The sequence below is a fragment of the Drosophila willistoni genome, chromosome 3R (genome assembly GCF_018902025.1).
Source record: "Drosophila willistoni isolate 14030-0811.24 chromosome 3R, UCI_dwil_1.1, whole genome shotgun sequence".
Lineage (NCBI taxonomy): Eukaryota > Metazoa > Arthropoda > Insecta > Diptera > Drosophilidae > Drosophila > Drosophila willistoni.
Window position 1 is genome coordinate 941,932 of NC_061086.1, and position 16,812 is coordinate 958,743.

At 36.7% G+C, this 16,812-nt stretch overlaps 1 protein-coding gene across 9 annotated transcripts in view; it reads right to left on the minus strand.

The window, feature by feature from the left end:
- Positions 1–445: 445 nt before the first annotated feature.
- The window catches only part of LOC6650061 (protein pangolin, isoforms A/H/I/S), a 47,570-nt gene continuing 31,203 nt past the window's right edge, over positions 446–16,812 (minus strand). For 2 of the 9 annotated variants that reach the window (XM_047013494.1, XM_002072530.4), the window contains 4 exons: positions 10,375–10,567; positions 9,882–10,047; positions 6,512–6,581; positions 446–2,609 (listed from right to left, as the gene is read on the minus strand). In XM_047013494.1, the coding sequence (XP_046869450.1) occupies positions 1,451–2,609; positions 6,512–6,581; positions 9,882–10,047; positions 10,375–10,567 (1,588 nt within the window). In that variant the 3' untranslated portion in view covers positions 446–1,450. Of the gene's footprint in view, positions 2,610–4,853; positions 5,394–6,511; positions 6,582–8,114; positions 8,269–9,881; positions 10,048–10,374; positions 10,568–11,465; positions 13,895–16,812 lie in introns of those variants that run through there. The other 7 variants (XM_023180030.2, XM_023180029.2, XM_023180031.2 and 4 more) reach the window with 7 other exon arrangements.

Consider the following 16,812-nt stretch of genomic DNA (forward strand, 5'->3'; position numbering starts at 1 on the left):
TCGTAGTCGTTACAATGGCACCGCAGGCGCAGTTACTTTACTTCTCATTCGCATGTGTAATGAAATGAAATTAAACAATAATATTACCCTTCTCTTCTTTGGGTTCAAAAGTTTTCCCACCATTTTCTGAACAAGTTTGGAATAGCTTTGCTTACATCTTTACGATATATCCGATAAATATATTATAGACTCAATTTGAATCAATGGCAGAATACGACACGACATTTTGTGGTGATTTCAATTACAGTTGTTTCCTTTTCCTTTTAATTTTGAAAAGATCAACGTTGTTGTGGATGTGCCGAACAGTTTCTTTGGTGCTGATAAGGCATTATTTTCCCATTCCTCCCAACATGATCAATCGTCTTTTATACAGTTCCTGGTTGTACATTTGCAATAGTCGTAGTAGCTATCAGGTCTTATGGTCAATAAATTCGTAAGTGTTGCCTTAATTTTCTATATACATAAATTTATTTAATTCTCTCAGACTAATACTTAATTCTTACTAGGGTAAATGTTCCCAAAAAGTTTTTTCTATTACTTATCGTGTTCTTATCGAATTCCAATTCAAAGTCCATGTAATGTAAATATCGTCATACTATTTTATAGATGTTTAGTTCACGGCCGTGAACGTCAACCGGAACGTGAAGGGGGCCGTCTCACCAGCCATTTCATAGCCAACACATTCCTGATCAAGCACTGTTATTTTCGTATTATTAATATTTGCATAATAATATTAATCTTAATTCGTGTGCACTTCTGGACTAAAGGAAGACCACAAGCCCAAAATCATCTATTGGTACAGTTCTGTTTCTAAATTGATGAGAAAGGCCTTTAGTCCGTTGCGTCCGAACATACATTTATATATTTTAGGGTACGACCAATAACGAAGGGATAAGTTGAGAATCGGAACAAAAGCAAATTGAAAAGCAATTGCGAACCATTCACTAGCTACTATGCACGCGACAGTTTTGAATCATTGTATTGTACACACAGTATCTATCTATACCTATATTATATGCAGATATGCTGCCGATGATGGAGGTGTCTTGAATACATATAAATATCAATAGCGGTATATGTGAGGACTTAAGGACTATTTGGCAACGCTTACTATGGTAAGGTAAATGGGTAAGTGGTAAGCCACAATTTACATAGTGTGGGCGCTAATTGTGTGTGTGTGTGTGTGTGTATACGTAAATTGTGTGTTTGGCCTCAGATATAATAGAAAATTTGTATGTACAATACGATAAATGAAGTTCTTTTTGGCACTTGTCCATAAATGGCCACAGGTTTCTAAAAAATGACGATGGGATGGCGAGAATACTACTTATTGCACGTTGATTATGTTTGGAGTTGGCTTTATTCGTAGGCATGGCTCATGAGGAAAAGCTGGATTTAGATTCTCCAGGCCCACACTTATATCCAGATAGACAGCCCGGTTTCGCCGGTGCTATGAGACGCTAATAGCTCCAGTTTCGGAAGCATTGGTTGTCGAGGGGTTGGATGGCGTCGTTGGCGGTTCAGATGTATTTCGAAGCTTACCACTAGATGCGGAGGAAGCTGACTCGGCGGACAACGGTGTGGCAACACCTATGTTATTGGTCTCTGCCAAGTGGTGGCTCAATGTTTGGTGAAAGTGCTGACTAAAACTGCTGCTGAAAAGCCCATGGTGCGGATGGTAAGCTGCGTGTGCGTGCGGTGCGGAATGGTGAAGAATTGATGCCGCCGCCGAGGCAACCATCATTTGTGAATCGCAGACATCTATCGAACCAACATTTTGATCATCTCGACGCTTGGTTAGTTGATTAATACTAAGGGGATTGTTTACATCCCGAGGATTAGCGCCAATTGGGTTTCGATGCAAATTTGACGATACTTGCAGCTTAGAACCGGGCACGGGGCTAGGGCCATTAAATCCATTCGTTGTCAATGAGGTATTTGCACTGGTGCCAATTACAGAATGTGACTGGAATATTGATTCAGCGGGGTGACTCCCGGGAAGACTTAGACCCATGCCCAAATGACTAAAACGATTGCCCAGCATCATTGCACGCTCATGGGCAGTTGTAGGTGCCGGACCGGGAGCCATCCCAGCTAAAGTTCCGGATCCAGCTGACCCCGTCGGACCAGTTGTTGCTGGGGAGGCCGTACTAGAAGTATTCGGAGTAGTACTGACGCTGCATGTAGACCCACTGCTGGATCCAGGCGCAGATACAGAGCCCGACGACCTAGAGTGGCTCGATGCCTGCTCAGCATTGCCTACCAGAAGTACATTGGAGCTCACAGCTGATAAGACCGGCGTGGCAGGACTTACATTCATATTAATTGGGCTAGCTAAACTGGTGGTGGTAGACGGGCTCTGCAAACTGGACAGGCCGCTTAAGCAACCAGGGCTGGATAATGACTGGTTGAGGGACTCTGCGTCCTCGTCCGCCATTTTGTTGCTTTCATCACCGCTTCCGCAACTTCCGTTCCCTAGTTGGTCATCTTCATCGTCATCATCATCATCGTCACTGAGTTGGCTTCCAGGATCTTCCATTCCGCTGCCGTCTTCTGTGCCGCCGCTTCCATTTATTGCTTCCATATAGCGTATGCATTTTTTTTTGCGCCTGTTTAGAATAGAACGAAAAATCGGCATTAGCTATGTCACAAGTCAAGTCGCTAGATACATGAAAAAGGATGCGAATATGATGGCATTCCAAGGCAACCAAAAGAAAAAGAAAAAACTATATACATTACCATTTAAATGTATCATGCACTATGTGGACGCGATACTAATACTATGGATTGAAAAGCTCAAGAGGAAAACGTGCACAGCCCTAACAGATAACAGCCCCGACAAAAATGATAGATAGTGACACTTGATTCTTTTTCTACAAAGTCAAATAAAAAATATTAAAGAAGTTAATATTTGGAACTAATATATATGTATATTAGGACTTGCAGTCCTTGGCAATAATATTTTAACATGTTCAAAATTCTTTTCCTGCAACTCAATTCATGAATACACAACAAAACATTACTCTTGTTACTACAATTTCTTCTTCTTCTTCCATCATTTCCTAAGCAAAGCACGGCACGCATACACATACAGTTCATGAAGCGTTGTGTCTGTGTGTGTATGCATGTGCTCTGTTGATTTGCGCTTGAACCGATTTATATCGACTGTAACTTGTGTTCTATTTATCCTATCAGATTCAAATTTTGAAAATGTTTCTTTTAGAGCTATATAATATAGTGGTCCGATCGTGATGATTTTCATAGTTAATCTGCCCCAGATAATAAAAAGCACAGAAAAAATTTTAGACCGATAGCTCTTAAGATGGCTGAATAAAACGTATACGCAGCGACGGACGGACGGACAGGCGGACATAGCTATATCGACTCAGCTACTCATGCTGATCAAGAATATGTATACTTTATGGGGTCGGAAACGTCTTCTTCTGTGCGTTACAAACATCTGACCACTTTTATAATACCCTCTGCAAGGGTATAATAGGCATATTGATCGATGGGTCTTTCTTATTGTAGATATACTTAAGATACCTAGGAAACATAAGATTTGAGCGCCAATCTACGTGCAATTTAGCAAGGAACCGTATTTTCGCATTAACCAATTAACCAATTAGTGTTAACAGTTAAGAAAACTGTCGTCCTAAACTGTGCATAGGATTTTTTGAGCGAAATAAAAAACATTAAGAATGAATAACTGTATGCATATTTTAACTTGTTAATGTCATTAACATACAGAAATAAACATATTAGCATGCAGTACAAACTTAAAAAAAAATCGATTTTTTAATTGCCTATTTTGTTATTATTAGCATTAAACTCTTCTGTAATGGGTGAACTATTCTAAATATTTCCAAGTCTTCGCATAATTACTGGCCAGTTTTAGATTCAATTTCCTAAGATAAAATAAAAGTCTTGTCTCTGTATACCATGAAAGTACACAAATCCCATTTTGTTAGATATATGATTATGTGTCCCAAGACTGGTCCCTGTTATTATAAATAGAAGTAGATTATAGATGCTATTCCAATCAATAGAAAAGATACAACTCAATTTTGACATATACATATGTACGTATGTGCTATTGCTGGGGGAGTTTGAAATTGAGGAGTCTTGATCTGTTAATTCGCCTACTTATTGAGAATTACGTGCAGGAGAATGCAAAAAGAAAAATAAATCAACATTAAAATAAATAAAGTCTTCATGATTTGAGCGAGTTATCATAGCGATTTGGTGCATAAAAACTGGTTGGATAATTCCAATTTTTCAGCAAAAAAAAAAAAAAACAAAAGAACAATCGGGGAAAGTCACAACCAAAAAATAAATGTGTTAATGATCAGTCAAAAGGCTGTAGTAAGCCAATAACAACAACAAACAACAACATTAAACATCAGATAAGCACTCATAAAAATAAGTACGTCCAACATTAATAATAAAACAACAACGTATGTTTATGTAAGTATATATACGAATATGTACATCAGAGTCCACAAATTATTTCCTAAGCCTAAACTGGTGATTTTGTAATCCTTCTATCAGAATATTTTTTTCAAAACTGAACTGTATATGTTCGTGGATTTGTATAATATGGAATAAACGGAACTGAACTCTTAAAATTTAAAGTCTTTATGCTTTTCTTTCAATTGAAAAATTTAATAATCAAAAAATGACTACTTTCAGTTAAAATTTTTAGAAATTTTATTGTATTCACACATGACAAAACTACTAAAACTTGAAGATTTTGGAGAAAATAAAGGATGTCATTAGAATAGTAATAACAGTGAACAAATTATGGAATGATTTGTAATATAGCGATTTAAAGTTTAAAAATAAGATGGTACTTAACGTTTAAAATTAGAAAATATTTCTTTAACTTTGAAATCGGAGGGAATTTTTTGAGAGCCCTGATGTACATTTCTGAGGTGTATGACTAGTGGATTATTTACTGGCGGTTGAACAGCCGCAAGGCTGAAATGTTGATGCTTCTGCTGTGAACTGTGTCCTGGAATATCCGCAATACGCGGCACATATCGAGTCGCTTTTACAAATTAACATATGTCGGTGGTGCTTGTGGCGAAAGTTGTTGTGACCCAGCACTAGTGACGCCACCACCACCGCCTCCAGTGGTGCCGGCGCTACCGTTTAAAGGTGTTAGTCCATTTCCATTACTATTGGCCAGCATTTGGATGTGTGTGTGGGAAGACGATGTAGATGACGATGAGGAGGATGAGGATGACGAATTGGGCAGCATTACTGTACCCCCAATACCACTTACAATAGGTGTTAGCATACCGACACCTATGCTGGCCACTCCTGGGCCACTGCCGATGCCGACGCTGCCGCCGCTGCTGCTCACCGATGACATTACACCCAAACTGGGACTGAATTATCGTTTGTGTCGAAAGCGAGAGTATATTATAAAAACGGTCCAAACATAGTTTTGTTTCAACGGTTAGCATTAAGAAGAGAAAATGAGTAACGAAAACATCAAAATCGTATTATCATAATCATACATTCAATTGCATTTGATGAGTGTAAGTGTGTCTGTGTTTATTAGGAGGGATAAAACCTAGGCTAAAGATAAGATTCGCATAGATACTGCTGCATTTAAAAACACACAACACTCACGCATAACCTCATTCGCACATCGAAGAATTTTATTTTTGTTGGAATAGTAGTTGGACAGTATTTGACCTATTGAAGGGAATCTGACAAATTAGTAGAACGAACACGAGAAGGTTTTGGGACAAAGGGGAGAGACCACAACCATCTATTGTCGGGTCATAGACGGGTCATAGACGAAGCTTCACTCTGAAAATCAGCAATCCCATGAATCGCTCAAGTTATTATTTATGGGCATAAACAAGTGATCAATTGGAACGATTTAATGATAAATACTCTTCCTCGATCGATCGTTCTTAGTTCTTAGCATACTAGTTTAGTACATTTGCTCAAAAACATTTTTCATTCATTTTCCGAATTATGTTGCCAACAATTACCTATTGACGAGCGCCAACTTTTTGTGTAATTTCCTTATGCTTCAAAAACAAAAGAAACATTTGTAAATAAAGAATTTTTCTGTGCGGGGTGCAGGCAAGGGGCATTGTACACCAGAGCGCTCGATCCATGCAACTACATTTGCCGCATGATATGTGTAGACTTTGTTGCTGTTAGGATTTGTGATAGTGTTCATGTTATGTACGCACGTACCTATGTGTGTTTGTGTGGGTGTGTAGGTGTATGAGGTGTACGGAGTATACGAGCAGTATGAGTGAGTGTCCGCGATAAGTGAAAGGATACTAAAAATTAGAATGAGATCTCTTGCCGTACGTTTGTATGGGAATAACACGAGTATGATACATAAGTATTTTGTTTGGAATTGGAGCGGAATAAGGACATAGTTTTGTGTAAGTATGTATTTTAAATATTATGAGTTTATTAATATTAAAACGGGCATTGTTTTATCTGTAAACCTACTAATGTATTGACTCAAACCCACCTGCACGGTTTACACCATTGGTTCTGCTGGTCCAGTCCGAAGCGGGCGCGACATTTCTTCATGTTATTACCTATGGAATCGACCAGAAAGTATTAATTTTTTACATTTCAAATCGATGGTATGCACATAAAGTAGATGATTTATAAGTTAGTAATCCACATTTAATTACTTATGTTTTCTACACTTACATAAAACCAGTTACCAAGAGAAGGTAAATTAAAAAAGCGCATGAAATCATGGATATGAAAATTTCTAAAATAACAACAACAACACAGGCGCATTGTCCATATACATATGTACATATGCACGTAGGAGATCCAATTTACTACTTTGACAAACTTTTCCAAATCTTATCGTTTGCTTCCTTTGAATAACAATATAAAAACAAGGATTTTGGACTAAGGATTCAGATGGCAATATTAAGGAATTGATTTATTACAGAGTTTTTTCGAAACCCAACAATAATAAGATTTTAAGTCAGTCGTAATAGGTGAAAAGACAATTGCAATTTCATTGTGACCAACAAAAACAGACGAGCCCGCGGGCTGTCTATAGGTTTATGTGTTAGGATTAAGGATATTTAAGGACCACATGTAGATCAGACTTCGGTATCTAGGTATCTTCGTATCGTATCTAGGTTTGACATATTTTTAGTTCAAACTAGGAAAATGTGTTTGTCAGAAACGTGTGAGGACCTCCACAAACATATTTACATAGTATGGGGTTGCTCCTACTTAGCCAACGCCACTAATAAGAACTTGGGACAATACAATAATACAAGCATGCAAAATATGGAATGTTATAAAATATACATATATGTTTATATAAAGCCAAATTTAAGAAGTTGTGCCAAGATAATACTAATACAGTGATATGATTAGGACCTATTTTTACATAGACACACACACATTATAACATTTTTGGTTGTAATTATTTTTGGTAATTGCGGTTAGTGTTGATCAATAATATGCATTAATTAACAAATAAAATATTTAGAGTAAAAACTATTTTCGATTTTGCCAACATTTTGGGAAATTAAGTTAAAAATAATGCAGGAATGTACATTTAGTATGTATGTATGTTTTATGTATGTATGTATGTGTTTAGTATATTAATTGGAAGTGGTCCCACAGATATGTAGCTTTTTAAAACTGTGTGGGAGCCACAGGAACATAGGCGTAGTGGGCAAGACAATTGAATTTTGAGGGGGTGTGATAATGTTTTGAAAACAACTGCTGATTAATGAGTTTCGAATTATTATATATTTATATAATATTTAAGATATAAAGCCTTGCTGATGTATGCCTGTGCATGAGCATTTTGCTGTACAAGCACATTAAAAGATTGTTTGGTTTGTTTTTGATTTTGAAGTTGACACATTTAGAGCTGGGGGTTTCACATCTCTGATCTGTATCTGTCTGATCGTTTCAAGTTGATCTATCTTGGTGTAAATCGAAATTGATTTTGGTATGATATAAATATATATATATATATATATATATATATACATATACATATTTATATATATATATGTAAATTATATACATATATATGCATATATCTTGTAGTTTCGTACAATAGTTTTTAAGGAAATGTATCTAACCTCCGTCATTGACATCTTGCTTCCGTTTCCGCTTCTTGCCGCGCGAGGCATTCGTGCGCGAACTCCAATCGGGATACATTTGCATGTGCAGTTGGCGCTCTCTCCGCGCCAATTCGTAATACTTGGCCTGTTCTTCACGCCCCAAGGCATGCCACTGGGTGTGGGATTCGATTTGTGCGTGGATTCGCGAAAATAATATTATTTAATAGTTTTAATGCAATTGTGTCGGATAGGATAATATGGATCAAATATTATATTGGTTCGTTTCGGATTGGGGTGCACAATTTCAGTTTCAGATTTAGCCGATTGGTTTACCAAGTTATTCGTGGATAACATTGCGATATGCGCAAATCAAAATTATGAAAAATAAAAATAGATAATATGCAGACATATTAATAAAACAGTAATATCACATGGTATACGACATATGCATATGATGATATATGGCTCTAATTTCTTTGTTCAGCCAGGGCGAAAAGACTCCCCCACTCGGGGTATCAAGCACCAGACAAGGAACAGTGTCGAGAGAAAAACGTGTTTCTCATCGTGTAACGTTGAAAAGCTTTGACGGATCGATCTTCTAGTCGGTTTCGGGTGCATGCATTCGCCAATTTATTTCCAGACTCGTAGTTTTTTCTTATTTTTTTTTTTTTTTTGATTCGATGCATGGTTCTTACAGTCAGAATCAATAGAAATGAAAGTTTTTAAACAAAATGGTATGTTTATTTATATACATTTTTTTGTTATATATTTTTAACTCGCTTTTGGAAGTTGTTGCCAATTTTACAAAGGTTGTGTTTTGTGTGTGTGCGTATTTGTGTTGATCTGACCAGTATGTGAGAAGCTGATCTGCAGTTGTCCTAAGCCCTAAAGCCGTAAACTCAGTGATTGGGATATTTTAAGCGAATAATTTGCAAGTATTATCAAGGTTTTAAGTTCCTCAAATAAAAATCATCATGTTCAAAATGAAAACAGACCAGACCCCTTTAAGGCATTGACTTTCTTTTTTCAAACACCTCTGGGAACACTAGTTCAAGAGCCAATTGATATCATACATGAATATTCCGTAGTTGAATTCTTTGGTAAATATCTTTCTTCTTTTATAATTATTTACAGGTGTTCCTACATTGTTAAAACGATTGCAATTTGTTGTTGAAAGATTGTTCTCTTCTGTAGAAGTTAATTTTCGGTTAATGATTACTAATATTTCGCGATTTTCCAATATTCATGATGGCTACAAGTGGAAGTGAACTTAACAAATTCTTTACAGATCTTAGTTATTGACCATCATCAAAAGCCTGTTTGGATCAACTTGTTTTAGAGTTTAGGTTTGTTGTAATTTTCTATAGGTTGATATATATGATTCTAATATTTTATCTAAAGTCATACTCAAAGCTACAAAACAGCGATGATACGGACTCTCTAGGTGTTTTTGGATTTTGTAGTTCAAAAGTTTTTCATACATACTTTTACGGTAGTTTACGAGAGTTCAATACAATCTAAGTATTTACACAAATTACATAGAGATGTTAGGTACATATTTAAATTACTGTTACTGTTATTTGGTGTTGTTCTTGTTTATTTTTTTATTATTATTATTATTTTTTTTTTTTGTTAGTAGCTGGATGTACTATGTGTGCTTGAGAGTTACAGTGTATGTGTGTTTATGTATGTAAAGGTGTATGATTTAATGAAATCGAAAAACATAAAAGTTGAATGCAGTTAGAAAAGAAAGAGATGTAAAAATTTGACAATTTTGTGCAATACCTCCCGAATCCGCTGTCGATCTGTCTTTTTTACGCTTTTTCTTTTTTGACACGTAACCGTAGTTATCCCGTGCGCTCCACCCCGGATACAATTCCATATGCAATTGACGCTCTTGCCGCGCCTTTTCGTAATATTTGCTTTGTTCTTCGCGGGACAGTTCGTGCCACTACAAAAGTATCATATATGAATGTGAATCAATTAGCATAGGTTTATTGAAATAATACGAATTTCTTCTGTATATATTAAGCAATACATAAACGATATTGAAATACACTTTTTACTAAAACTTGTATGTCCGCCAGTACTCAGCAGGCGTCAGTGTGTCAAAGTCAGATTAATTCTTCAAGATTTTGCAAATGGAATTTAATTGCGTATTTTTATACTACTCCATTCTATATATGTCTATTTTCATTTCAAATTCTGAAATCTATAACTGCATATTTGGAGAAATTTGTATGTAGCTAGGAATATAACCACACTAAAACGAGCTTACCCGTCTCCCCAGAATTTGATTAATAGCAGCCGATTCCTTGAGCGTACATTCGGCAACAACTTTGGCACGCATTTCCTTCATATAGAGCATAAATGCATTCAGAGGTTTCTTGATATGTGGCTTTTTCTTGTCGTTTGAACTATCTTTACAGTCGTTTGCTTGCGAATTCGATGAGTTTTTTGCATCCAAGTTTCTGTAATTAAAGTAAATATATTTTCAGTCGCACTCTAAAGTATTAGGTATTGAATTTAACGATTCTTCGTTAAATGTTCGGTTTCTACCTAACCGAGCTGAACTCTTCGTTTAGGATATTATTTATAGTGGACAAAAAAGTTTTAAATTAGCATTAGAGCTGAAGTACTTAACATTTAATTTTTGAACTAACGTTCAGTAATCTTTAATTTGCATGCTGTGAAAATCAAATGTTCTAAACAGGGACCGTAAATTACAATTATTATTTAAAAAAAAAAAAAATGAATGATACTTATCATCAAAATGATCCATAAAATACTTCTCAAATCACAACAAGTGATTGATAACTAAGTGAAATAATATACAAGGTTGCGCAAAAGAAGTCATGCGGGTCAAAAGAAGTCATACGATGTTGTTTGGCTCTCATTTTTTCCTAAATAAAAAAACTTATGTTTATTGGGCCAATAAATTTCTCAATGTTTAAATAAACATAATTTAAAAACAGAATCAAAGTTTTTTATAAAAAAAAAATATCTGACCAATTTTATAATACCCTCTGCAAGGGTATAAAAAGCCAAACAACATTGGGTGACTTCTTTTGGCCCGGATGACTTTTTTTGCGCCACCTTGTATTAATGTCGCCAAAGATGGCTGAGTAAAACGCATACGCACGGACGAACAGACGGACATGGCTATATCGACTCAGCTTCTCATGCTGATCAAGAATATATATACTTATGGGGTGGGAAACGTCTCCTTCTGTGCGTTACAAACATCTGACCAATTTTATAATACCCTCTGCAAGGGTATAAAAAGAAATATGAAATTCTGTAATGACCCTGTATAACCTATAACGATTACGATCCCTGGTTTTAAATTATAAATTTGTGTAAAATTACATATTTTTCAGCTTTGTTCCAATACTCAAGTCGAAAGGAGCGTCAGCAACAGGCCCATCGTGGCACTCATCACCAATTCCATTTCCGACACAGCCTCCGTTTCCGATGCTAGCTGTTAAGGCGCTAAACCGCGCCTTAAACATATCGGTTAGGGCTCTCTCCTGCAGTGCAGTTACAGCAGCAATGGCTGAGGATGCCCCATGTACGACTGGAATAGTTACAGGGACTGAAAGAGGGACCGAAGGTGACTTCATTTTAGACGCTGTAGGGGAAGTCGGAAAACTCTCGTTTGAATGCTTCCCAGACGAATATTCTTGTTGAGTGTTATTTCGAACAGCTGTGCTTACACCAGAGGACAATGCCGGTGTTTCAATGCGACGGGCGTATCTCGATTTTCTTCTATGGTATTTACTGTTCGAGGCTATGGAACCCACAAATGTACCAGTGGAGCAACTGCTATTACTGCTTGTTGGCGGTGTTGATGGTGTAGGTGGAAAGTGAATGTCGGCCAAATAAGCTGTATCACTGGCACTAGCTACAGTTACGCCTTCCCGGTGGTTTCGCAGAACGACTACCGGAGCAAGGTTTAGAGCAGAAATGGTATCCATTGTGTCCCCAGCACCTCTGGCATCCGCAGCGTTTGTCATAGCAGCAGTAAATATGTTTGGTATTCGCAGAGCATTGTCCTTGGACTCCATCGATGACAACGATGCGTATTCCAGAATGATTTCTGCTGCTGTGGAGTAATTTTCAACAAGCTCACTTTTTTCACCTTTTGGATGCCAAATACATACAGGTGATGAAGTCGCTGACAATTCTTCTTCACTATCACTAGGGGCCCCATCGCTGTGCTCATTGATGGAGCCCAGGGCTGATGTAGACTTCGCTTGTCTTAGAATAATATTTTCAATATCGTGCAATGATCGGGTTTTGATAGTTTCAGAATCGGAAGTGCTTTCGGGTTTGCCGTCGGTTCCATCTGCGTGTCTTGATTTTGAATTTTTAAATTTCTCCAATTCAATTTTTCCTGTTCCAGAAATAGCTGTTGCTCCTTCACATTCAGCTGACAAGGCAATTGCAGCCAGGGCCATAACAGCATGAGTGGGTGTTTGATTTAAGTTGGATTTCGATCCTCTTTCCTCTGGATCTGGTGTAAGACCCAAACGTTGAAGGCTCCGCAAATAATAAAGCTCAGCACTACTCCATTGATGATAAAGTTTTCTCACTTGTTCCAACATGTTTTCAATTATTTTCCCATTACCATCCAACTGACTCTTTACGGTTGTGTCCAAAGCCGTATCGCTCCCATCATTTCTGTCGTCTTGCATCTGCGACTGAGGTTGTTGGTGTCTCAACAAGTTCTGCCGGAACTTACTTGAAAGCTTTGTAAGTTGCTCCAGACTTCTTTTTACATCGAAGAGCAAGGTTTTTTGTTCGCGAAACAAATGACACGTGGATTCAACGGTGCAACATTCTCTTCTTAAATGTTTGGGTACCTTGCGATTTGCTTGCCGGAATATATGGGATTCTGATTGATTTTGAAGTAGTGAATGCTCGGGATCGGGAGGCTGATGTTGCTGTAGGGCTATATCAGAGTTTTCATGGTTTTGTTCCGCGTCATTTACTATACGATTGTTATTGTTGCTATCATGAGGAGCGGCTACAAAAGAAACGGGTAGGGATGGCGAGACGGTTGCTACTTGGCAAGCCGTTGACTTTGTATCAATATTACTGTTTGACCCTTCGAAGTCCATGATATGCAAAGCTTGATCGCTGTCTGTCTTTGTATGTATATCGGGGGTGCTATCTTGTTCAGATAGTGTGGGCTGCAAAAATCTAGCATAGAGCAGTTGTGTGGCTAAAAGCTGTTGCTGTTGTTGCTGGGACTTATGCTGAGATAGAGCACTTGTAGCATAGACGTGGCTCATTAGTTCCTCTCTATCCTGGTTGGTTTCTGCTCCATCCGCTGTCTTTTGCCAGTGTTGACGTGCAAGCAAATCGGACAATGACGATGCATGTGTCCCAGCCCCCATTTTTGCCCCTGTCGCATTGGTGGCAGAGATAGGTACACTGAATATATGCTCCAGAATATCCAAATTTTGCTTATTCACATTTAGTGTATTGTACTCCCCATAAGCTGCTCGAAACGAGTCTAAGTAGTTATCTTTCATATTGGTACCGATCTCAATCGCAGGTGTGGTAGGTTTCGCAGATGACATTCCAGTCAATGGACTTCTTGAATCACGTTCCCTACCATTAGCAGGTTCATCATAGCTCGACATTGCTTGAATTTATTGATAATGTGGTAAAACTGAAACACGAAAAGCAGCTTGTATTGGCGGAAAATCTATTGCCGTTTGTTGCTTAGTTTACACAATTTCACTTTTAGTCTTTGGCTCAACTTTTCAGTGTTTTCATGCATGTTAAACCTAGAACCGTAAACATTTTGTTTCATTGTGTAAATTTTTGGCCTAGGTCAGCTTGAGAATGCTTTAATGCTTAAGAAATACTGAAATATTACTAAATTAAATAAATATTACTTCATTTTGATTTAAGTTACAATTTCAGGATTTATTATCCAACAAAAAAATTTCGTGACTAACAAAAATGAAATATATGTTTATTATTTGTTAACCTGTTAACCTATCTTTATATGTATACACAAAATCGAAAAACCTTTTAAAACGTTGTAATGACTACTCAAAAGCCCGATTAGCTAAACTCTCAGTTCCCTTTATGTAATTCTGGTCCTTTAAACTTTGCATGTTCTTGACCTGTACTACCAATAATGGAGCAATATCTACTAATATCTATCATCAACATGAAATGTGTAAGTGCTTGCTTTCAGTCCCATTACAAATTAATTAATAAAATCTCTCTGCGTTGCGAATGTAACAACGCTGAATCTGCAAAAATGTTCGTTTTGTTTTCTCTGTACTCGGCAGGCGCATTGGCTGTTAAAATTGCCCTGTTGCCTGCCTGTTGCAGACAGACATAATGAAAGCAATAGCATTACCAAGTCTAACTAGAATAAATATGTGAGCCAAATATTCAATATTGTTTCTGTATCTACATTATATGGCAGCTTTATTTACTTCTCTCTCGTCTTATTCTGTTTCTCTCTCCCTATCGGCCTCTCTCTATTATCCATTTGCAATTTGTTGCCTATAAAAATGCACCTTGACTTCGAACGTTTACGGTCTTTAACTTATACATACTAATGTTCAGAGTAAATTAATGTATCTATATATGTACATATATTCGTTAAATACATTTGCATTTATTGTTAATAAACGAGTTTTTAAATGCAAGTTGCTAAAACTGATTTCCATTAAAATCTGTATGTGTAGATACAAATTTCCTTATTTTTTATTAATGTTAATTTTTGTTAGAATGGTATACACATAGATAGGCGAAGTTTAACAAGTAATCATTAATGTCAAAAAGATTTCTTTTTATGCAAACTTAAACACCACGAAGGACAAAAATTTTACACAACTCCGAATTATATTGGCTTTTCCCCATTATGGGGGCACGGTCTTAGCATCACATTAATAGTATACACTGTGCACTTGAGTAAAACATCATGAAAAAATTAATGCAAATATTACAAAATTTTTGTCTATCATGTCCAAATAAAACGTCACAATAAAAATATTTTTATTATTAAATCTGACCGATTAGACAAGTGCTTATTCTGTTTTAACGTTTCGATTGTTGTAACCGCCGCCAATAAAGATTTTCGCAAACGTGTACATACTGGTACAACAATTTGACAAATTACATTCGTCCTTTCGGGCTTTAAAGCTATCAGTTTACTCGTTCTTCATCGTTTATTGCAAGGCGGCAGCGTGCGCCAGTGCCACAAATGCGCGGTGAGAGCATACGAGCGTGGGCGCAGTGTTCTCTTTTTCTCCGCTTTACAGTGTACACTCTCTGCGATTCAAAGAGCCAAATGAGTATGTAGTTTTGTGTTCAAATTTCCCGCATTTGTAATTAATTCATGTTTGAATCGATATATAATAATCAAAACACATATTTATATTTATTGTCCTCGGCGAATTTATTTTCTAATTTTATTTCCCATGGAAATTTAAATAGATTAGAAATAATAGTTTAATTTCAAAAAACCCTTAGATTATAACTATCGATAAGTACCTATCGATAAGCGATGTTAAATTCACGTTCGCTTTACCAAACGGTTGAGCAACGGTTCTTTTAACTTGTTGAATGACGATGATGTTTTGAAAAATACAGCAGGGGCTGTGTTGCTAAAAAATTAATAATCCTTTCTTTGTTTTGGCATGTGAAACACAATTAATACTTATACATACATACATATGTATCAATTTAGTCTTATGAATTTGAAATAGTTCTTTCAGTTGGTGCATGGTATAGCGGAATCGATGAGATGATTAGAGCTCTCGGTTTGCATGTTATTTTGTGATATTATTTTAATTTTAGGTTGTTCGTTACTGTAGCCCTTAGAATGGACATATGTACATACATATGTAGGTCTTTTTTAAAATCATTAGGTCTGGATACACCTACAAACTGTTTAAAAATTTTGTGAGGTTAGTAAAATTACAAAAAACCTATACGCCACAAATTTCCAATTTAGTCTCTGGTTTGGCATTTCAGTGTATTCAAATTCTGATTCTTATACCATGCACCCAAGTTGCCAAAATGTATGTAACAGGCAGAAGAAAGCTTTTCATGCCCTCTAAAGTATATATATTCTTGATCAGGATCAACAGCCGAGTCGATCTAGCCATGTCCGTCCGTCCGTTTGTCCGTCTGTATGAACACGCAGATCTCGGAGACTATAGAAGCTAGAGCCACCAAATTTGGTATGTATGTATGTATACTTGTGTGGTACATATGTATATAAATGTGTAGACTTAATTGGCATTTTGGCCACGGCCCCTTACGCCTCCAGAATTTACATAAAACATAAAACATAAAATTTGGTTTATATACTCGTTTAGTTAGCGCGCAGAAACTAATTGTTCAAACTTTTTGCCATGTCCCTTTCCGCCCCCCGAATTTACATAAAACAGATTTTCTTAAAACCTATGACAGCTACTGACATTAAATTTGGTATGTAAACTACCTTAATAGACGCGCAGATATTGACTATTTGCAAATTTTGACACGCCCACTTCCGCCCCCGCAAATTAAATAAAGCTAAAGTCACCAAATTTAATATGTAGATTTGTTTAGTATGCGTGCATAATTTATATATTTTAATATTTATATTTAAATTTTGCCACGTCCACTTCCGCCTCCATAATTTGGAAAAAATCGATTGCCAGCTGCAATTTTTTGAGTATCGCAATCAAATTCA